The sequence below is a fragment of the Lactuca sativa genome, chromosome 2 (genome assembly GCF_002870075.4).
Source record: "Lactuca sativa cultivar Salinas chromosome 2, Lsat_Salinas_v11, whole genome shotgun sequence".
NCBI classification, from domain to species: domain Eukaryota; kingdom Viridiplantae; phylum Streptophyta; class Magnoliopsida; order Asterales; family Asteraceae; genus Lactuca; species Lactuca sativa.
Genome location: NC_056624.2, coordinates 193,038,385 through 193,060,571, shown reverse-complemented (window position 1 = coordinate 193,060,571; position 22,187 = coordinate 193,038,385). Strand labels below are relative to the sequence as shown.

Below are 22,187 nucleotides of genomic sequence, written 5' to 3'. Positions count from 1 at the left end.
GACTGAAAAACGGCTTGCTGAGAAGGATGAGCAGTTGATACACATTATGGTAAAAAAGGATCGTTTCGAAGACAAAATGAGAATTAGGGATGACTATATAACAATGGAGAAAGAGAAGTACCCGTTGCAGTTCCCTGAGTTTAAAAATTAGTTATAAAGTTGTTGTAATATTATCATGAAACAGATTAGGTTGCCAAATGATCGTTTGTTGTTTTTTTTAAATAACATGTTGTAACTGTTAAAATAAATCTGCAAACTATATTTTATAATATAAAGGCTTCATTCATTGTTATAATCAACAAACTTAACTAAAATATGAAAGCATAGCAATGTCTTGTAAGAGTTAATAAAAATATTACAATACATAATAAGCTAACAACTCGTCATTACTCTTAATTTCAAGGTTGTTTTATATCAAAATCAGCGTTATGGGTTTGTGAGCAACCCGCTGAACCACCAATATTATATGCCATTTCTGCAGTAGAAATTATGTGACCTGCTCTGCTACCAGAGGCCCTTCCAGTACAATTATTTCTCGTGTGTCCTAGGTGACCACATGTAGAACACTCTTTTATAATTGGACCCTCGCCTTGGGATGGAATGCGGTCTGTGTTTCTTGGCCTGCCTGGCTGACGTTTATCCATTATAGGTGGCTTAACAATCATCAAATCATCGGGGATCTCCCATTCGGATGGCTTCGGCAGAGGGTTTATTGATTCCTCATATGTTTTCCTCAGTGTTTCGGTAAAGTAAGCATTTAATGCAAACCTCGAGCAGTCTTGGTCATTGTTCACTGTTAAACATCTTATGACATGACCACAAGGTATCCCATCAAGTTGCCAATGCCTACATGTACATGTCATATGTTGAAAATCAACAATCACATTTTGTGCCCCCTTTTTGACCTCGCATTTCGTATTTGAGATCATGCGAACATCCCATTTGGTAAAATTTTTCTTGTTTTCTTTTACAACTTCATCCGCCCAAGGGGTAAGTGTTGTTGTTGCTTCCGCTAAAAAAACAGCCAAAATGAAGAAGTTAAAATCAATAACATCGAAACTAATAAAACATTAATATTACAAATTTACGTAATACCTGCAAAGTTACGTCTTTGAAACCACCATTGTTGCATTGTAGCACGAAAAAAATCAATCAACATAAGTATTGGCACCTTACGTGCGTGTCTAGATAATGCATTTATAGACTCCGCACTGTTGGACGACATAAGATTGTATCGGTTCCCTTTAAAATGTGCCCTTGACCAGGTTTCTGGATTTATACTTTTTAAGTACTCCCATACTGGTTCTTTTGTCTTTTTCATAACATCCATGGCAGCATCAAAAGCATCAACTGTGTACGCCCTACACGCCTCCCAAAAAATTCCTTTAACCGTCTTACTCTTGCCGAATCTAGATACTATGTTGAAATACAAATGGACACCACATATTCCATGATGAGCGTGAGGAAAAATGTTGGCAACGGATGTTGCTATAGATGGAGACCTATCAGATATAATTGTAAGCTCCTGCATATTTCCTATGCAATCACGTAGTTTTTGAAAAAACCATGTCCAAGAATTAGTACACTCATTTTTGCATATACCATATGCAACCGGTAATATTTGATTTTGTCCGTCCTTAGTAACTGCAAGTAGCATGGTACCTTTGAACTCGCCCTTTAGGTGAGCTCCATCTACTACTAGGGTCGGCTTACAAAAATTGACAAAAGCTCGTACCTACAATACATTGTATATCTATTCAAATACACCAAAATAAATATTAAAAAAAAATTAGAACATGATAATACTAACCGAGCAACCGAGTGCGACGTACAAAAACTCAAACCGATCATCAACATCTGTTTTAATATGTGTGACAGTACCCGGATTATGTTTGGCCAAGTTGTGACAATACGCCGGAAGTTTGGTAAAAGAATCCTCTTTCGTACCCCTTAACGACAACAATGCATATTGTTTCGCACGCCATGCCTGATGGTATGAGATATTGATATTCAATTGAGCATTCATATCATTAACAATTTCTTTTCCCCGATAAACTCTACTATAGTCTTCAGCCAAAACATCAGCAACATATTCACCCAAAACATATTTGTTTGCTTGTCGATGATTAGGTTGCAACAATGTTGAAGAACATGTGTGTACATCAACAAATTTATTCACTTGGAAAAGTCCATCAGTATTTTTAATTGCTTTTGCTCTTAGTAACCAAGAACAATTTTTCGAAACACACACAGCTTCATACCTTGATTTGGTGGATCTACTTGTCCTCGTCTGGAAACCTTCTCGAAGACATTTTTTACCAATACACCGCTTTAAAAGTTCTTTGTTTTTAAATATACTCTCACATTGAATCTTTTGAAGATTAATGTCTACCATCTGTGTTGGGATATCTTCATTATTATCAACTGGCCATGCTGGTACAGGGGGCATACCGTAAAAAAGGTTATCGGGATACTTAGCTTTAACTTCATCACCCAACTCATCTCTATCGGAATTACTTTGTAGCTCGGTTATATCTAAACATACATCACCAACATCAACATAATGCCCGTAAACATGATTTTTTTCATTTTTTTGAGTTGAATTTTTTTTCTTTTTAGTTTTATCTACCACACGCCTATTCATAAGTTTAACTTCTTGTTCGGCAACATCATCACAACGACCACCAACATGATTAAGATATGTACCAACATCATCATCACCAACATACTTGTAATTCTCGGGATCCACATATTGAATAGGTGAATAACTAACATTAACATTTTCAGCAACACTGTGAAACTGAGGTACACTAGGAGTATTGAAAGTACCTATCGGATCGTTGCTCCCTTTAAAACTGCATAAATTACCAACAACTTCGTTTCCAATTTCACCGCCCCCATTAACCTCCTCAACTTCATCAACCACCACAAACACTTTCACAGCCCTTCCTCCACTACATTTGATTACGTTTATCAACATTCTAACATCCACGTCTTCAACTATAGCTATATAATAATTTAATTCAGGATGGTGGAAACGAAGACTAATTCTATATTTGTCTAACAAACCAATTTTGCTTCTTACCATAGATACAAAATCACTATAACTAATATACTCAGAAAATATCAAAACAAATTCAGAAATACCTCCCTGTGGACATATGTATTCCAGATTAGTTCCATTAACTTGCCATCTCCCACCGGTTACAAGACAAACCAAATATTCAATCATTTTTTGAGCAAATTGTAGAGATAGAGAGTATTTCACAAACCAAATAACAACCAAAATGATATTTTTTCTACAAAAATTTTTATATAGCAAAGCCCATTTCGTAGTCAAACCAATTCATTTCGTAGTCAACCTTAAAAAAAAAAAAAAAAAAAAAAAAAAAAAAAATCATCATTTCGCAGATAGGATCAGAGTATTTCGCAGATGGGACCTATTCCATCTGCGAAATTACCCCTATTTATACCGAAAAATATTAAAAAAAAAAAAAAAATCTCATCTGCGAATGTACAAGTGCCTGAAGCACAACTGTGCTTCAGGCACTTGTACATTCGCAGATGAGATGCCCATTTCGCAGATGGGGCCTTCTCATCTGCGAAATGGGTGGTTAAATTTGTAATCCCGATTTTTTTTGGCTATTTTTGTAATGCAATTAGTATAATTGGCTATTTTTGTCATTTTCTCTTTAGGTAATCGTTATATCTAAAATGTCATTATCGTTGCAAAATGAATCTATATGTGAATCTAAGAACACTCTTTATCCGGGTTTTTTTTTTTTTTTTTTTTTTTTTAGATGTAAAATCCGAACCTCATTTTAGCATTTTAGACGTCCAGACCCGGGCCTTTGCCCCTTGTCACCACACCACACAGCTTTCGTCTTTCTCTTAGCTGCGATTTTGAGAAAATTTTGGAGCTCCTCTCTCCTCTCCCTGTCTCTCAAATCTGTCAATTTTTACTGCCTTCTGATTTTCTCTCTTTCTCTCCCCTCTCCCTCTCTCTCTGCAATATCCAAAACATAGGGTTTTTGTTGGATTTGTTCCCAAAGTTTTTGACGCGCAACCGTCAATCTGGGACTCATCTTCATACGTTCTATCTCCTAGGGTTTGTAGATCCAAGCGAGTTATAATTCATCATGTTTTGGAAACTTACAGCTCTATCTGCTTCTTCACCTGTAAGTTACGATGGAATATATATCTTTTTGTTGAATTTATGTGTAATGAAATTGTTGATGACTAGTATTGAGTGATTTGCATGTTTTTTCGTTTATAATCTGATTTTGTTCTGATGCTGTATGGATCTCGATATGGTATTAATTTGCTATCTTATTCATGTACACTATTGGCATCATTACAGCGTAAACGTGATGGGGTTTGGCTCATTCAGACCTCAGCTTGATTCATATGATTAAGTAATTAAGTGCGTACTTGATTATGAATAACTTATATTTGAAACTTATTTAGTTTTGGATACTGAGGTTCAATTACGATTTGGTATGCTAATTTAGCCGTAGGCGGCCATCTGTAATGGAAGTTGTGAGAACATATGGGTTTAAGTTAGCATGACTGGCCTTGCAGGTCGGCATGAATAGTACAGAGGGGATGTAATGAGCAAAAAGAACTTAAATTTGTTGTTACATCTTCCAATTGCCTTGGTTCCATAGTCAAGCTACCCCAACCCCATCTAACCATAGTTACAGAACTGAATTCTTTAACATGTCTTGTGAATGCTTCTAAGATGCATCAGAAACATCAGGAGTCAGGACACAAAACATAAAGATGTGAGAGGACATCTCGCATCATTAAGGTAGAACATAAGTGTATAAAAAGTCATTCCCTCCTAAACCAAGTGATTGAGCATAGGATGATAGGAAAATGATGCAACAAATGCCATCACATGGGATTCAGTAACAATGTCTATAGCACTCAGGAATGACTTCATTTTCAGATTGATCGAGAGGTTACTTGATGACACAAAAGATTATTGGAAGTTAATATTTCGACCATGAATCTTCCCCTAAAAGTTACATGCTTCATAGTAAATAGATTTTTGGTTGATAAGTCAGGCTTTAAATAACAAGGGGGTACATGCTCACTTGGTCTGAACCTCTGAGGGACAAGAGCGTCAATTGAGAGGATTTACAAGATATCAGATTATAATATGGGCGTGGTTAAATAAGTTTCTTTCTGGATGGCTTGATATCTAATTTTGTAAAAATCAGGCTGATGCTTTCTCTCTATTCATGGGTGTGTTCATATTATATGACAGCACATCATATTGTTCTATCAATCGTATGTGTTCACTTTAGGGTGGTCTTTATCTTAATGTTAAGATGAGACTCCATAAAGCATAAATTGTTTACTTTTTACTAACAGTTAGTTTGTCATGTGGTTTAGGTTGAGTCAGTCTTGGACAAGGAAAATTTCACATTGGAAGAGCTCTTGGATGAAGAAGATATTATTCAAGAATGCAAAGCATTGAATAGCCGCCTCATTAATTTGTAATAACACTTTACTAGTAATTTAAACTCATTGATTTACCACTATTATCTATGTACACTTTACTTCCACCACTCAAGAAATCATAATGTCTCCACAGTATTAAACTATAATTACAGTAATAGGAGTCTACTATGTGCACTACTTAAAAGAGTACTTTTTTTCAGTTTGCGAGACAGAGCCCAGGTTGAACAACTATTGCAGTATATTATAGTAGAGTCTCAAGAGGATGCTGATAGCAAACGTACATTCAAGTAGGTCATTCATTACTAAATTATTTGGAATAAAGTTTATGTATATCTACAATCTACTAATATCTCTTAATATCCTTCAGGTTTCCTTTCATTGCTTGTGAGATATTCACATGTGAGATTGATGTAATCTTCAAAGCTTTAGTTGAGGACGAGGAGGTGTGCTATTAATTCTATGATTACTTAACATTCATGACTTTATAAAATATGCATCTAACTTTTAGTTTCACAACCCCTTCCTCCTATCCCATAATTGCAGCTAATGAATTTACTTTTCTCCTTCTTGGAGCCAACACGTCCACATAGTGCCTTGCTGGCCGGGTACTTCAGTAAGGTATATTCCTAAATACTACAATCTCCTTGCCTTGATTGCCATCTGTCATAATTTGGTTGGAGGGATGGAGAGAAACAGGTGACATAACTATCAAGATGGTATTATTGGTCTATCATGTCCTTCAATCTGAAGCGAAGTCATCTTTGTGTGTTGAAATATAGTTATAACATACATAGTTTTTTTTTCCTCATTAGGTTCTGTATGGATAAAGTGGCTGAATGGTTATTGATGTCTGTCTGGATAAGTCTTTTATACATAAAGACTGTTTTTTGGGCTAATGGAACTATCTGAATTTGAATAAACGACCATTTTACTCTTCTGTATAGAAATGATAGCACATAACAAATGACTATGTATTTGATTACAGTTTGTTTTCTAAAATTTATAATACCAATGTATTTAAAATTAGATCACAATATGATCAGTAACGTGAATTGAACATGGTATCCACTCCACGAGGGACAAAGTAAGGGTTTGCATGTGCATGGTTTGGCCGCAGTTTGTAATTTTTTTAAAAATATGGATCGTTTCTGTAAAAAGATACACAAGGACCTTTTCTGTAAATCACGGGAACAGTTTTTATTATTTATTTTCTACACAGGGGCCAAAGCTGCCAACATATGAAAATCTTAAACATAGGGACTGTTTCTGTAAAAAACCCTCACAGGGACCTTTTCTGTAAGTTACTAACTTGTAGGGACTAAGTGTGTTGATATTCAAAATATTTGTTGCAAAACTCTTAAAAGTGGAAAAATATACTGTTCATAAGCACTTTCTAATTAATATCTGATATAATATCAGTAATAATTGAAACCAGACATAATAGTTAAGAACTGCTTTGATTGTGGGTAAATTTCAACTATATCAAGTGTGTTGAGCTAAGGAGGTTTTGCATTAGTTCTGATTTTAAAAAGTTATTAGACTTAAGTTTTTAAATATGATTATTATGAGAAATATATTGTTAAAATAGTATTCTTGAATTTGCAAGCTGGAAACTCTTGTAACTATAGATACACGAGTTGATGATTTTTTTAACCCATATTTGATTCGTTTTATTTTGAACCAAGTGTTTTAAGGTTTATTTCTATGAGTTGGTAAAAATAATATACATAAATTTGTTTTACTTTGAACTAAGGAAATTACTTAGATTTTTATCTGCTTCTTGTAGGTTGTGATATGTCTCATGGTACGCAAGACGGTTCCACTTATGAATTATGTTCAAGTGAGTAAATACATTGTTTACACGCTTCTTACTTTTACATTCCTATTGTGTGTGTGTATTCGCTTTTTTGCAAAGTAAACATGCAAGTTAATGGACATATGATTGAGCTTTGAATTCTCAAATGCTACAGGCCCATCAGTATGTTTTCCAGCAGCTAGTTGATTTAATAGGAATTACATCAATAAAGGAGGTTAGTAAATTTCTTATTTAGCTTGCAGAAAGTCTAGTTGTTGACCATATGCTTAAAAATGACACATGCGATTGAGTTTGACCTTTATGATCACACACACATACACACAGGTGTTGGTGAGACTTGTTGGAGGTGATGATCATATGTATCCCAATTATGCAGAAGTTATGCAATGGTTGGCAGACAGCAATCTGTTAGAAATGATTGTGGATAAACTGAATCCATCTGTAAGTAGAGTAGAGTTTCATTTTTGATGTATAAACATATATCTGATCATGAGAGACAGCTGTTGTTAAATTTATATATATAATTTTATGCATGATATGCTTCTAATTTCATATGTTACTGACAGGCTCCTCCTGAAGTACATGCTAATGCAGCCGAAACTTTATGTGCTATAACCCGAACTGCTCCATCTCCACTTGCCTCTAAGCTTTCAAGCTCAAGGTTCATTCACTGCTTAATTACTATTACTCCCTCAAATACTTTATCTTAATAGTATATTGTTTGATATTATATGTAAAATCTTTTTTTCAGTTACGTTACAAGGATATTTGGTCATGCATTGGAAGACTCACATTCAAAATCAGGACTTGTCCACTCATTATCTGTGTGCATATCCTTATTAGATCCTAAAAAATCAACCCCTTCATCTTTATTCAATTCTTTTCGAGGTCAACACATGTATGAATCACCCGTACAAGTCAACCAGGAGACTGTAGGTGCAATGCTGCCAAAACTTGGTGAGTTTCATCCATCTCATGTCATGTCAGTAATTTTTTGTCTTGTGCATGTGATGATATCATGGTATTTATTTATTTTTAAATCATGTCCCATTATTTCAGGTGACTTGTTGATGTTATTGAATGTGTCGTTGGATGATAAAATTTTGGCAACTTCATATGGGCAATTGAAGCCTCCTCTAGGCAAGCATCGTTTAAAGATTGTGGAGTTCATAGCAGTTTTACTGAAAACCGGAAATCAAACTGCAGAAAAGGAATTAATTGCATCTGGAACTATTCAAAGAGTTGTTGATCTTTTCTTCGAGTAAGAATATGATGATTAATTTATGAATAAGTTGAGGTTGGTGTTACTAGGATCTGAAGGGTTTGAGTTTATAATTATATGTAGGTACCCATTTAATAACGCTTTACATCATCATGTTGAAAGCATAATATATTCCTGTTTAGAAAGTAGAAACGACACCATGATGGATCATCTGTTTCAAGACTGTTCTCTGATAACAAAGATCCAACAAGCAGATAATTATTCCACCCTTAATCAGGTAACGAACCAACTAAGTCTCTATGAATGTAAGATATTTTTAATTCCTTTCAAGTGTATATGTAATACTCAGTGTTGTGTGGGGTGTTGGGTATGCAGCCGACATTGGTGGCTTCGGGAAGAAATCCGCCCCGAGTTGGAAACCTGGGACACGTGACACGTATTGCCAATAAAATCATCCAGCTGGCAAACAGCGATAGCCGTATCCAGACACACATCAAGGTAAGTTTTGCTTCATAGAATCTTTGAGATGAAGAATTAATTTGATGTACCAATTTGTGATGTAGGAAAGTAGTGAATGGAGCGAATGGCAGACTACAGTTCTACAGGAACGTAACATGGTTGAAAATGTGTACCGATGGGCTTGCGGGTATGTTTTTTTTAATCTGAATTTTCTTCATATAAATTTGTTTTTTTTTTTTTTTTTTTTTTATTTATATAAAGAAATAAATATGTGTGTGTTGTAATGACAGGCGGCCATCTGCACTGCAAGAGAGAAGTAGGGACAGTGATGAAGATGAGATTCATGACAGAGACTATGATGTTGCTGCTTTAGCAAATAATCTAAGTCAAGCATTTCAATACAACATATACGATGACAATGAAGAAACTCAAGAGGTATGCTAAAAGCCTAAACGTAAAATGTTGTGTTTAGTTACATAAATAAAATTTCATTCCCATATATATATATATATATATATATATATATATATATATATATATATATATATATATATATATATATATATATATATATATTTTTCTATGTTTACTTTCAGGGTCATGGAACTCTTAATCGGGATGATGAGGTAATAAAGAAATAATAATAATAATAATAATACCTGATTTAATTTATTGATTTTGGAAAATATAAAGTATTTTTAAAAAAAAAAATAAATAAATTGCAGGATGGTTACTTTGATGATGAATCGGCTGAAGTTGTGATATCATCGTTGAGGTTAGGTGATGAAGAAGGCAGTCTGTTTACAAATTCAAATTGGTTTGCTTTTGAAGAGGAGAGAATGAGAATGGGTGAGGGTGAGGGTGAGGGTGAGGGGCCTACATCACACTCTGAAGCAATGGATGAGATCAATTTGAATGGAAGTGGGACATCTAACGGTGGTAATAACAGAAGTGATGATGAAGTGGTGGTTGATAAAAAAAATCCGTTTATTGAAGAGGAGAATGTAATAAACGGAGATTTGAATGATAAGGAGAGGGAGGAGGATCTGTTTGCAGATAGGCCGATGCCAGAATGGGTTTCAGGAGGAGGAGGGGTGAATCCGTTTCTGGATTACGAAAATACATCTGCAGCAAATGCAAATGGGTCAAGCGAAAAAGAAAATGAAAAGGGTGGTGGTTTGTTTGAAGAAGATGTGGAGTTTGTAGGGGTAGAATTGGAATTGGAATTGGAATTGGAAGGGAGTGAAAAGGCGATGGATGGGGCTCTTAAGGAGGGGATTGTTGGGGAAGCAGGGCCTTTGAAAAAGCAGGAGGTGATTCCTGGACCTGAGAAAGAGGAAAATGAGTTGAAGAAGGATTTTAATGATTCAAACTACTGGAGGGTTGACCCCGACCCCAACCTTGATGTTTCTGAGTGATCCATTCCAGGATTGTTCACAAGAACAAGAACAAGACATGAATGAATGGATGTACAGAGTGAGTACCGAGTAGAGTATAATTTTGTTTCAGAGTTGGGTGTTTTATTTTTATCTATTTATTTATTATTATTGTTATCATTTAGGTTTTTGTTTTTGTTTTTTGTATAATGTGTCACGTATGTTTTCTTATCAGATTTTGTCAAGGGGGAGGGTTTCTCCCTCATTTTTTGTCCCATAATATTTCATACTTATAAGGCGAGGACTCCGTTCTGTTGTTTGAAGTAAAAGAAAAAAAAACAGTTTACTTTTGTTAAATGAAGTGTAATATCAATATGTAGAGATTTTGAATGGCATTAGACAGCCCAGACTCAAAGGCCAAAGCGGTGGTAGTGTTGTTTGATGCCTTTATTTGTATATCTGGTAACACAAACAAACACACCATTGTTTGTTATTGGTGTTGCATCCGAGCATTCAATTTTTGGACATGATTTGGTCTTGGATTGATTCAACTAATTAAATAATGATTCAAAACCAAAATATATGCGGGCATGGGTGATACAGGTTTAGATTTTTCAGAGTCTAAAGGGAATTTCAGACCTCAAGTGGAGAGGACTAGTGACCCTACTAAACCAAACATTCCTTTTTCGTCCCACTAGTTTTGGCACCACAACATTCCTTATTTTATTGCCATCGGATAGGATCTATTTTTATTTTATTATATAAAAAGCTTCTTTTTATTTGGTTGATGGATATGTTGGTTTACATATAAACGTAAACGTGGGATTTTCATTTTCCCATCCAAATCCAATTGCAGCCTGCCACAAATCCTTGTTTATTGTGTATTTTAGTCGTGTTTGTGAGCTACTACTATTATGATTTATGAGCTGTGAACAACCCCACATCACTTGCCTGCATGTGTATGCACGTGCCATTCCAATCAAACATATATCTACTCCCCAATCCTAACTCTAAAATAATTCAACACCTACACTTCTCTCACCTGGCATTGGTTTGGAATTTTACGCTTCAATAATAATAATAATAATAATAATAATAATTAAAAAAGTTGTTACTTTGTCTGTCTTGGTTATTACATTCCATAATAAATGTTTCATTTTTGTCCACACTTTAATCTTATTTGTTTTTCTTATTTTCATTTTGCATAACTGTTATTAGGGTATATACAACGTTAGCATGGAGATTCATTGTGATGAACCTGGTCATTTTGGGTGGATCTCGGCCATATAGATCTTTAAAAGGGACGTGTTTAAATGAAGTGTGACAAGATGTATTATACCAAAACTCCACCATGGAAGCCATTTCACCCATGTTTTTGGTATTTCGTGATTAAAACAACACAATTAGGTCCCAGACTGATTCGTTAACCACTTTTGATTGTCCATAAGTTTATGGATGATAACCAATACCTCTCTTTAAAATTGCTACTTCCAAGGCTACATAATTCCCTCAAACAATTTCTCATAAAGACCTTGTCTCAGTCAGATCTTATTGAGATTGGAACCATGAAAACAAACTATCTCTTTTATTTATGAGTAAATCCACTACCGATGATGTAGAATGTTGGTGATTTGTATCACTAATATTATTTAAGTGTAATGAGATTAATTTTTTGATCAATGTTGCCTTGATAAATATTGAACAAGTTAGGGTGGTGCGGAATGCACATTTGTTTAAGTTTGTCTTGGTTGAAAGTATACTGCTATTTAGGGGCGAAACCCATGAACCGAATGGGGTTCGGGGGCAGTATGAATTTGTAGCATTATTTGATGTTGGTAAGGAAGCTGAGTGGCTATGGAATTTGATTTATGAAATTCCGTTATAGCCGAAACCGATATCTACCATTTCTATCAGGTGTGATATTGCTGCAACTTTGCCTAAGACTTATAGTCAAGTGTATAATGGGAAGTCTAGAAATTTAGGTGTTAGACATAACATGATTCGTGAGCTCATCATCAGTGGTGTGATATATGTGGAGTTTGTAAGAACTTAGTTGAATTTAGCCGATCATCTAACCAAATGGTTAGCAAGAGATCTTTTGCACAAGATGATTGTGGGATGGGTTTAAAGTCCACCTGAAATCTTTTATATTAAGATACCCAATTCCCATCTAATGCAATATTAGATGCCGAATTCAATACAAAAAACTTGATATTTGAAGATTGGAACATATTATTAACATCATCCCAAGGTATGTGTTCAATACTGCAAGCAAAGGAAGTTGAAATTTAATTTCTTAATAGTTCTTTGAAAAATTGCATGTGTAGGTGCAGAATAAATGACTACCTATATAAGCATGCAGTTTATCCGCTTCAAGAAGTTTGAGACTTAGCTTTGATATGCTTATTGAAGGATATGACACAGGCTAGTACAATATAGTGTCAAGTTGGAACTTATGAGAATGTAAATTGTTGTGTGTATATTCTTCATGTATTCATTATGAATATAAATGGTCCAATCCTTAGTGACACCCTAATATTCAAATATTTGGTATGAGTAATATACGAATGTGGAATTTAATCGTCACGATATTTCATTTATGCAGCAACTTGTTGTTGTTATGACTTTATTTTAAGTTAATCAAGATTACACTTAAATAGAGGAGGTTTGTTGGTGATTTGTATCTCTAATATTATTTAAGTGTAATGAGATTAATTTGTTGATCAATGTTGCCTTGATAAATATTAAACAAGTTTGGATGGTGAGGAATGCACACTTTTTTAAGTTTGTCTTGGTTGAAAGTACATTGCTATTTAGGAATGACGCCCTTGAACCGACAGGGGTCCGGGGGCAGCGCCCTTGGGAGCGAGGTCCAAGGGGCAGATCCCTTGGACGGGGTTGAGCTGGTTTTTGGCCCTTATAAATGATACATTAAAATCTTAATTTGTGTCTTAAACCCGGTTTTGTGATCCTGTATTTGAACTCGTTTTCAGTGGCCGTTTATGACAAGTTTATAGTGGTTGTGAAACTGTTTTATGACAGTTTCTTCTGTCAGTTTTCAGATAAAGGTCATATACCCACTTTTTTATCATTTTATTTTGGTACAAATAAGAAATCATCCTTTTCATTCTTTGTTCATGATCTCATACTTAGTTTTATCCGATTAGAGAGTCTGAGTGTATCCTCGAAATGCTTTAATCTGAAAGTATATCTCACAACTCTTGATAATTCAAGCATTCAAAACATCCTGATTTTCTCACATAGAAAACGGGTACTTCAAGATCAAAGTCAATTTCTTTATATGGATCAAAGCCAATGTTGGAAATTAAACTTCCCAAAATTAATTCGCTTTATGATTTTCTCGACAAGACATCTGCCACTTGTTGGATACTCTCATATTATATTGTTTACAAAGTCAAAACCAAATAAGTTACAAAACCATTTTTGATGGTTACTTCCCGCCTCACTTTGTTCGAGAATGAACTTAAGTTCCAAGAATGAAGTTTCGTCCAAGAAGGTAATCTTGCCACTTATGAACAAACATCACAGTGACCATTAATTATTTCTCATAATTAGGTTTGAGCCAGTTCCATCTGTTCAATGTATAACTTAAAAATGCAATGAGATGTATGTTTCGAATGATAACCGCTCTAACCCTAAAATCTGAGGCATGACTTTCAAGAATCGGGCATTACAAGAATTAGGGAGGTAATCATGAGTTGCTTCAATATGTTGAATGCCCTTTTTGCTACTTTTATCCAATGAAGCTAACCTTTTTTTATCTGCTCAGTTCATGGGAGGGATTTTCGATATTTTTGGTAAACCCAAAGGAATCCTCATAATTCCTTAATATTATTTGGAATTTCCTAATCCAACATAGCTTTCACATAGCTACTCTAGATTTTAAGATATGTCCCAAATATGGAAACTCACATTCGAACAAAACTACACGTTTCTCTATTCACATAAAAGGAGTGTCACTTTAATGTTTCAAGGACTAGTGCCACATGTTTCACGTGTTGATCCTCGATGTGTTTGTACACCAATATGTCATCGAAAAATACTAAGACGAATTTTCGAAGATAAGGAAAAAAATTGTCATTCATTTGAGATTGGAACGTAGCTGGGACATTAGTTAGGCCAAAAGGCATTGCTAATAGCCCATCTCCAGTGCTCCCATTGGTACTACAATAAGGCATCCCCTTTCAATGCAACAACCAATGCCTCCATTTTATCCTCTTCGTTTAGCCAATAAAAATTGAAGTACCTCTTTGCTTCTAGAATTTAACCATTAGGGTTGTTCCCATACAAAGAGGCATATCTAACTTTCTAAATCTCTAATTGGGATTTCCATTATTCAACATCGTTCCCATGGTTCCCTACTTATTCCGTCGTTCTGACCTTCAAACTGAACGACCTTCAAACACAAGTAGTGGTTGTAGGGTCAATATTTGTTGTATCGATGGTTGTTGTTGATCATTACCAACTTGGTTGGTTTCTTTTATTAACGGACACTTATCAAATCATCAATAGTAGACAACAACTTACCATAATCGCTATTTCTACCATCTTTAGTTTACATGGATCTAGGAAATTAGGCCTTTATTGTTATTGTGTCTTTGGCTCTCTGCCATGGATGACTTCATTCCTTATAAGCCCTCTTCCATTGATTCTAATTATCAACTGTTTCAGGAGCCATGGATTCTTTGACACCAATTTGATATAGACTGCAAGAATTTATCTCGAATGTCAAGACACAAACACATAAAACATAATAGAAATGATCAACAACATGTTGTGACCGATTGGGCTTGGTTGATATTGTCATAAAAGAAAATAGGTTTCAGGGTCTACATACAGGTCTTGGATCAATAGAATCCTGCAGGAAAGAATATCGAGATTATTAATAACTCAAAAGCTTAAAAACAACTTAGAAATTCAAGATGAGAAGTCTCCCAAACTTGAAAGCAGAGAATAAAAAATCACAGAATGACCACATCCATATTCTATTGATATTAAGGTAATGTTCGTAGATGTAGACTAAGCAAAACTTGATTGGAGTGGACTAATTTTTTGTATACAAAAAAAGACTAAAATTATCATATTACCTTTATATACAAAAAGACTAAAATTACTGTATTGCCTTTATTAAAAAAAACTATTGCTTGTTAAAATTGGAACATAATAGAATTTGTTATCAAAAAAGCATATGATAAAGTTAGAACGGGACAAAACAAGACATAAAAATTACCGTATTGTCTTTATATAGAAAAAAGACTACAAACCTAACTTAACTAAATCATTTCAAAATTAATTAAAAATTTGGACAGATGTTCATAAACCCATAAATTCAGAAAAAAAAAATGGTAATTCTGAAAGTCAAACATGACTTCATAATTCAAAATTAACAAAGATTTCAACCCATATTTATAGTTCTCTTTTCCCATGAGCGTATTAATAACCGTCTTTTCTACAGACACTTTGGTTAGCAGGTTGTGTGCACTTAAAATTGCAGGTCAATATAAAAACTACACAGGCTCGAGCTTAATACACTCCAGATAATTAAATGTAAAATTTGTTATCAACTAAAATTTGAAGGTCAATACAAAAATTATAGGGATTCGAACAAATATTGCGCAAAAATTAATAGCGATTTGCCTAAGACCTAGAGTCTAGTTATCCATCCATCCAATTAAAATTGTATCCCAATTAATTAGAATTGTAGGTTTTGGTTACTCTGAAGATACAATCAAACAAAACAAGTCCCAATTTTTCACAAAAAAAAGGTAACTAAGAAAATCATACAAAGTCAATCGCATATGATATGATATAGTCAACATAAGCAACATCTTTGTCTTGAACTCAAATTCAAGTACAGACTACTACAGAAACAAGGAAAATATGTTTTGTCTTAAACAAAAGTCAAATGCAAATGCAACATATTTCATATTATTACTATGCAAATATGCTCATAGCAGCCCCTGTGTGATTCGAAGACTCAAGTCCATGTTCACCACTTTGCACACTTATTATATTCCATTTTCTGCAACAAAATTAACAACATTTCATTTATATTATATCCCATGAATTATGTATTATGTATACTAACAACATATAACCATAATTGCAAATAAATGGTCACCTTTTATCATTGTGGTTGCATGCATCCAAAGGAATTGTCAGCTTTCTAGCTTTTCTCACAAATTCACTGTACCAACACACACAAAATATTTATTAAAAAGACTTTATATTAACAAATAAATCATGAGTAAAAAATTAGCTGCTGCTTTGACACAAATGTAACACATACCTGAAAGGTTCATCACCAATTCGTTTGACATCACCTTTTGAATCTTTATATAGCACATGAGCATAAGAATTATCAAAGGTTCCAATTCCAAACAAATTTGCCAAAGTTGTCTCCAGTTCTTGATAAGATTCAAGAACAGAAAGGTCAAGAGTTCTCTCAACATTCTCAGATTCCAAAAACACTTTGCAATGACCACTATCCGATCCTTGATTCTTGAAAAAATCATTCCCATTCTTGTTTGACAAATTTGGAAGTTTTGAATCCATAACTTCCTGCTCAATGTGTATCGGTTGACCAAACAGTAAGAAAAGAGGTGCCTTGACTTTTTCATCACTTTTCTCCATCTTAACACTAGAAGTTCCAATGGTCAACAAGCATGACACGTCATCTTTATTGATATCCATGGAAGGTTCATTAATGTCATGAGAAGAAGGAAAAAGACCCAACTGTAGTTTGTGGGTATTAAGGTTGAGATCCATTAATGGGATCCCAAATCGAGCATGCCTGGCTCCCTGAATGCTTGCAGGAATACTGCTAGGCCCAAGGGGGTTGCCTGAAAAGGACGAAATGACGAAATCGCCCTCAGGTGGTAAATCTGGGGGTTGGGGTAATCGGAGCTTCTTTCTTTGTGGTGAAAAGGGTGAAAGATGGATAACTGGCATACTTGACACAAGTTCAACTAACCATGGACTCACCCGCTTCACATTTTGCAACAGATCCGGTTCATCCCAGTTAACCTGCATCAAGGGTAAAAATGTCAGAATAGGGTAAAATAAGAGAATCTTTAGATATATAATTATATAAATGTTACCTGTAGAAGTCGCCATGGAGAATTAGGCCAGTGAAAAGGGTCAGCAACATCAACAGATGATACGGTTCCCATGAACCAGCTTATACGTGCTGAATCCTCTGTTTCAAATGGCATTTTGAATCTCATTCCAACACACCATTGACTGGTCAAAGAAGCAGTCAAAGAAGAAGCTTTCACACAGAAATCTGGAGTGCTTGCACGTGGGTAGTAGGAGACCTCAAATGGCTGACCATTGGCTGCAAGAGATGCAGCTTCAATAACATCTTCAGGTCTCACTTTTCCCCTTCCAGTAATATTTCGTTTACTCCCATTCCCATTTCTCATTAACTTGTTCTCATTGTCACGCAAGAAGGAAGAAAATCCACCATAGAAAGAAGTAGAAGAAGAAGAAGAGTTTCCGGAATAAGAATTCCAGCCAGAAGGGGAATCAGGACCACCAATGCCACCTCTTTTAGCACGTCTGATTCCAACACAAAGATCCCCATTCTCTGCCCTGACAAATACAATGGAATCCCCAGCAACTAACTTTTTCTGGTTCACAAAAGTACTCCATCCAGTAGTCAGAAGATGCCTCCTAGGAGTCCCCCTATAGATATGCCTAAACTTCCAAATCTCACCATGAACATCTTTAGCTATCACAGTTTGAACAGGGGGATCAGCTGAATAATCCAAGCGGGGAAATATTGTTTCAGCACAGTATCGAGGGACAGAGAAACCTCCACCATTGTTGGCATCTGATTGAGTCAATGTTTTTGCAAATGAAGAGGGCTTCTCTGAAGAGTCAGGGGTGTTGCGTTTGTGTGTCTCAACCAAAACCCCATCGTCAATCCCAACATTGTAACCAATATCATTGTTTCCAACAGGAATCAACCTGATCTTGGCGTAAACTTCGTCTGTTTCCATGTCTGCTAGAAACTTAACATCAATCACCCTGCACAGAATGAAAGGAGGAACCCTAGGTATTCCGCCAAAATCTACAGTCGTAAGTGTATGTTCAGCATGACCCTGAGGGAAATAGTAGACGTGTGAATTCGGTAGAGGCATTTGAATCATCCCACCAGCACAGGCGTGCCAAAGTTGAGGGTTTACACCCTTCTCAACCTCGTTCATGCTTGCTTGCTCCTGGCTGGCTGCTATTAGATCCCTAACCTTCAACTGTTGTTTATGGAAAAAAGAATCAAAGGTTGCCTCCTCAATTAGATCCGTTCTCTTTCTCAGTAAATGGTAAATTCAAGTAAACCTATATGAAGGTACACAATTAACAGGACATTGATCATCCTCGATACTACAAGCGTACACAGTACTCAAATACATGATACTTATTACACATAAGGAAAAGGAAGGGGAGAGAGATTACCTTAGAGGTTAGGTCAAGGAAAAGGAATATAGTACGTAGCGCATGCCTTCAACGTACAGCGACTTGAATTTGAAAATATCCTGAAACCACAATGATTTCCTGCCACTGGTTCTATAGTATCTCAACAATAAAACCCTAAGTACGAATCAAAACTAACTCTGTACCCTCAATTCCACCTCCATTAAATTTTTTTAACTCCAGATACATTTATACTCGACAACAAACCGATCTGCAAAAAGTATCTCTTCGCCTGTTGAAAATCACACATTCAGCGCCTCCTCAACAGCCCGAAACAACACCTCCATCGTCGATCGTAAACACCTCCGAATCAGTTGGAGATCTTCAGAAGCGAGCGTACTCACATAGAGAGATATAAAGACGAACAGAGTAACAGACAAAAGAAAACAGAAGACGAGTGATGAGCCATGGCAGGTACCTCCACGAGAAAAGTTAAAAATTCGACTTTCTCTCTCTAAAACATACACTGTCCCCACCCACACACAAACACACACTCCCTCTCTCTCTCTCTCTGTAACCCTACCCAGTAATGTGAATTTTGTTTGTTCTTATCTCCTTTACTCTTCTTTCTCTCTCTAAAACTAAAACCAACAGCAAAAAATTTACAAATTAATTAATTTGAGGAATTTAATGGGAATTTGCTAACATTTTCTTTCGGTAGAGGCCCAATCGTTTTATTGGAAATATTTGAAGTTTGTGTGATTTATTAAAAAGAATGTTAAATGATGATATGATGTCATTCTTTTGTCATTGGGTTAATCTAAATTTAATCTTTTATCTTAAAAGTTGGATGCCATTTATAAATCGTAATTATTTTAGTTTAGTTTTATATAACCATGAAAACAAATCTTGATTTTTTTAAAAAAATATATCTTAAAAACGCATTTGAGATCAAAGCATAGTATTCGGTTTTTGTAAAAACTCTATTATTTATAAAAAAAAATTATAAAAAACTCTATTATTTTGCAAATGGACTTAGATTTTTTTTTTCTTCATCTTAAATTAGTGATATGTTTTTGTTAAGTCCTATGCAATTTTGTATGTTTGAGAAAGCTTTCTTCTATTTTTATCAAACTCATATATATAAATAAAAGCTATAATTTTCAGTTATTAGCTACCAACTATCAACCAGATAATTTTTTAAACATGTCTAACTCATTAACAATTAAAATAGAAAGAGAGAAATTTTTTTTTCGTTTCCACCTTACTCTCTAAAAAATCTCTCTTGACTCCTAGCTCGGAAATGTTTTGTATTGCTGGTTTTCAACGAAAAATAAATGTTTTATGCTCTTAAATTGTGATATACCACGTATTTGTTAAGTTTTTTAAGTTTTGATAATGTTACGTTTACATGTCGAAAATATTTTTTGGATTTCGAAGTTTGAAGTACTAAACATTGAACTAAATAACATAAACATTAAAGTCTATCACATGAAATTGATGCACAAACTATTGAATTGAATATCGTATTACAATCAATAAGAACACAAAGATCGAAAAGTCCTAAAAACAACCCCCAAATGATAAAAAAAAAACATACATCACGGCAAATATGTAAGGTTTTTTAATCAGTCCATTTTACATGTCGTGTGCGAATTTCATCCAATTCTGAAATGTCGGATTAATACGACAGATTAGTTGTTGATGTGATCAAACCTCCATTCTTACTAGTATCAAGCCATGTATTAACACTTCTACAACCTCCCATATCATATGATTATCTTGACATAAAAAATAAAGAAGTCGATAACATAAATTATTTCTTTGACGTTAGTCCATCGGAGGTTTATGACCATTAATTCATTTGACATTTTCTAATTATCATTTCCGTTCAATAGGCAGATCTATAACTATAAGGCCGGTTTCATGAAAAAGAAATAACAAAAATGATAAAAATGTGTAAAACCAAACGATTTCATGGTCGTTGTCGCATGACAAGTGAGAACGTGATATAACAGAGGATTACCATTTATGACCTGTACTTTCACACAACTGATAAGGTGATTATGTTGCTCAAAATTAAAAAGAAAAAAAAAATGCTTTTATATGAAAATCCCATATTGACCAATCAATACCATGAAATTCTAATGCGCCAGTTCACACCTTTGGACTGGTAACTTTTTTTATAAAATAATTAAGAATTCAATAAAGGTTGAAGAATAGAGTTACTCATTTATTAGTTGTACTACATTATTGTCACATGCTATAAAAATAAAATATACATAAGTAGTACAAGTGTTTTGTTATAATAACGGGTACAATGTTCCAATAAATCCACTTCAAAGCAACTTAGCAACCTTTAATACATTGTCCCCACTTGTATCATGTCATTTCGATTAAAAACTGAAACTTATTAAATACGCACAACTAAGTCCATAGCTTTAATTGTCCTTAATCATGTGAATTTGTCGGTTGTATCTATGAAATAAATAAAATGCGGAAAAAATATTTATAACTATTTTTTTTTAAACCATCACCCACATCTAATTTTTATACTCTATTTACAACTGAACCTCCTATGTTTTTTTTTTTAACAAGGATGACATTTTTATTATACTGATAGATGCATTATAAAATCAATTTTTAAAGAGTATATTCTCAACTAATTGTGAGATCCATGTATTATATAGATTTATTTAAAAATAAATAAACATGAAGATCTAACAATTTAGAAAATTTAAATTTATAAGAAAAAAAAGAAAATTATTTAATTATTAAAATTGAATTGCTTATTTATCTTTTAAATTTAAACTAATAATTTAAATAAAACAACTAAAATAATTGAATCCAATTTAAAAATTTAGAAATTATAAGGAAAATTTGCATTAATAAATTGAATATATATATTTATTATAACATTTATTACATTTAAGTATTATTATGAAATTTAATAAAATGAGAAAAAACCCACAAAATGACACATTAATATAATTTAATGTAAATTTACCACAAAATGACATGTGACATAATGCATAATAGGATAACAAGTGACTATTTCTGTTTGGTATCCAAGTATCTGTACTTCAAAAAAATCATGTCGAAAAAGTCATTATTCAAAGAAACTATAAATTTGTTCCCTATGGTATTCAAAAAATTATGGGTAAGATCCAAAAAATTTTCAACTTACACGAAAGGTATAAAATCAAAAAAATTATGTGATTTTAGTCCAAAAAAATTGAAAAAACAGTTATACCCTTTTTATTTTTATTTTCTATAGTTATTTTAAGAGTAAATTACACGAATGGTCATTATGGTTTAGGTCAATTTACGCGTTTGATCTCTAACTCATTTTTTTTAACTCGGGAGGTCCTTATTGTTTGTTTTTGTTACGCGTTTGGTCTCTGTCTTA

At 34.2% G+C, this 22,187-nt stretch overlaps 3 protein-coding genes across 5 annotated transcripts; 1 reads left to right on the top strand and 2 right to left on the bottom strand.

Annotated features, from left to right (window-relative positions):
- Positions 1-286: 286 nt before the first annotated feature.
- LOC128132228 (uncharacterized) lies at positions 287-3,388 on the bottom strand. The gene is made up of 3 exons (XM_052768599.1): positions 1,811-3,388; positions 1,096-1,735; positions 287-1,012 (listed from the first exon to the last, which is right to left on the bottom strand). The coding sequence occupies exons 1-3, from the start codon at positions 3,230-3,232 to the stop codon at positions 399-401; spliced, it is 2,676 nt and encodes an 891-aa protein (XP_052624559.1). The 5' UTR covers positions 3,233-3,388; the 3' UTR covers positions 287-398.
- A 399-nt stretch (positions 3,389-3,787) lies between these two features.
- LOC111899884 (uncharacterized) lies at positions 3,788-10,699 on the top strand. 2 transcript variants are annotated; one of them, XM_023895771.3, is made up of 17 exons: positions 3,789-4,178; positions 5,401-5,504; positions 5,670-5,756; positions 5,837-5,912; positions 6,013-6,087; positions 7,256-7,309; positions 7,440-7,499; positions 7,610-7,726; positions 7,852-7,946; positions 8,037-8,242; positions 8,345-8,546; positions 8,631-8,784; positions 8,883-9,005; positions 9,071-9,153; positions 9,257-9,401; positions 9,563-9,592; positions 9,692-10,699. In XM_023895771.3, exons 1-17 carry the CDS (start codon positions 4,140-4,142, stop codon positions 10,382-10,384), a joined length of 2,343 nt encoding a protein of 780 aa, XP_023751539.1. In that variant the 5' UTR covers positions 3,789-4,139; the 3' UTR covers positions 10,385-10,699. The 2 variants fall into 2 exon arrangements, with proteins under 2 accessions (XP_052624558.1, XP_023751539.1); XM_052768598.1 differs by lacking the exon at positions 9,563-9,592 and having other exon boundaries at positions 3,788-4,178.
- A 5,442-nt stretch (positions 10,700-16,141) lies between these two features.
- LOC111899885 (auxin response factor 18) lies at positions 16,142-19,353 on the bottom strand. 2 transcript variants are annotated; one of them, XM_023895774.3, is made up of 5 exons: positions 18,821-19,353; positions 17,464-18,618; positions 16,653-17,389; positions 16,485-16,550; positions 16,142-16,385 (listed from the first exon to the last, which is right to left on the bottom strand). In XM_023895774.3, the coding sequence occupies exons 2-5, from the start codon at positions 18,571-18,573 to the stop codon at positions 16,298-16,300; spliced, it is 2,001 nt and encodes a 666-aa protein (XP_023751542.1). In that variant the 5' UTR covers positions 18,574-18,618; positions 18,821-19,353; the 3' UTR covers positions 16,142-16,297. The 2 variants fall into 2 exon arrangements, with proteins under 2 accessions (XP_023751542.1, XP_023751541.1); XM_023895773.3 differs by having other exon boundaries at positions 17,464-18,703; positions 18,821-19,352.
- Positions 19,354-22,187: the final 2,834 nt, after the last annotated feature.

Bases quoted from the DNA above. Each gene is read 5' to 3' on its own strand.
- LOC128132228 (XM_052768599.1), bottom strand. From the start codon at position 3,232: ATGATTGAATATTTGGTTTGTCTTGTAACCGGTGGGAGATGGCAAGTT. The intron at 1,736-1,810 runs GTTAGTATTATC...AATGTATTGTAG, and splicing joins ACGTCGCACTCGGTTGCTCG to GTACGAGCTTTTGTCAATTT. The intron at 1,013-1,095 runs GTATTACGTAAA...CTGTTTTTTTAG, and splicing joins TCAAAGACGTAACTTTGCAG to CGGAAGCAACAACAACACTT.
- LOC111899884 (XM_023895771.3), top strand. From the start codon at position 4,140: ATGTTTTGGAAACTTACAGCTCTATCTGCTTCTTCACCT. The intron at 5,757-5,836 runs GTAGGTCATTCA...AATATCCTTCAG, and splicing joins GATAGCAAACGTACATTCAA to GTTTCCTTTCATTGCTTGTG. The intron at 9,402-9,562 runs GTATGCTAAAAG...GTTTACTTTCAG, and splicing joins ACAATGAAGAAACTCAAGAG to GGTCATGGAACTCTTAATCG.
- LOC111899885 (XM_023895774.3), bottom strand. From the start codon at position 18,573: ATGAACGAGGTTGAGAAGGGTGTAAACCCTCAACTTTGGCACGCCTGT. The intron at 17,390-17,463 runs GTAACATTTATA...CCCTTGATGCAG, and splicing joins CTCCATGGCGACTTCTACAG to GTTAACTGGGATGAACCGGA. The intron at 16,386-16,484 runs GTGACCATTTAT...ATTTTGTTGCAG, and splicing joins TGCAACCACAATGATAAAAG to AAAATGGAATATAATAAGTG.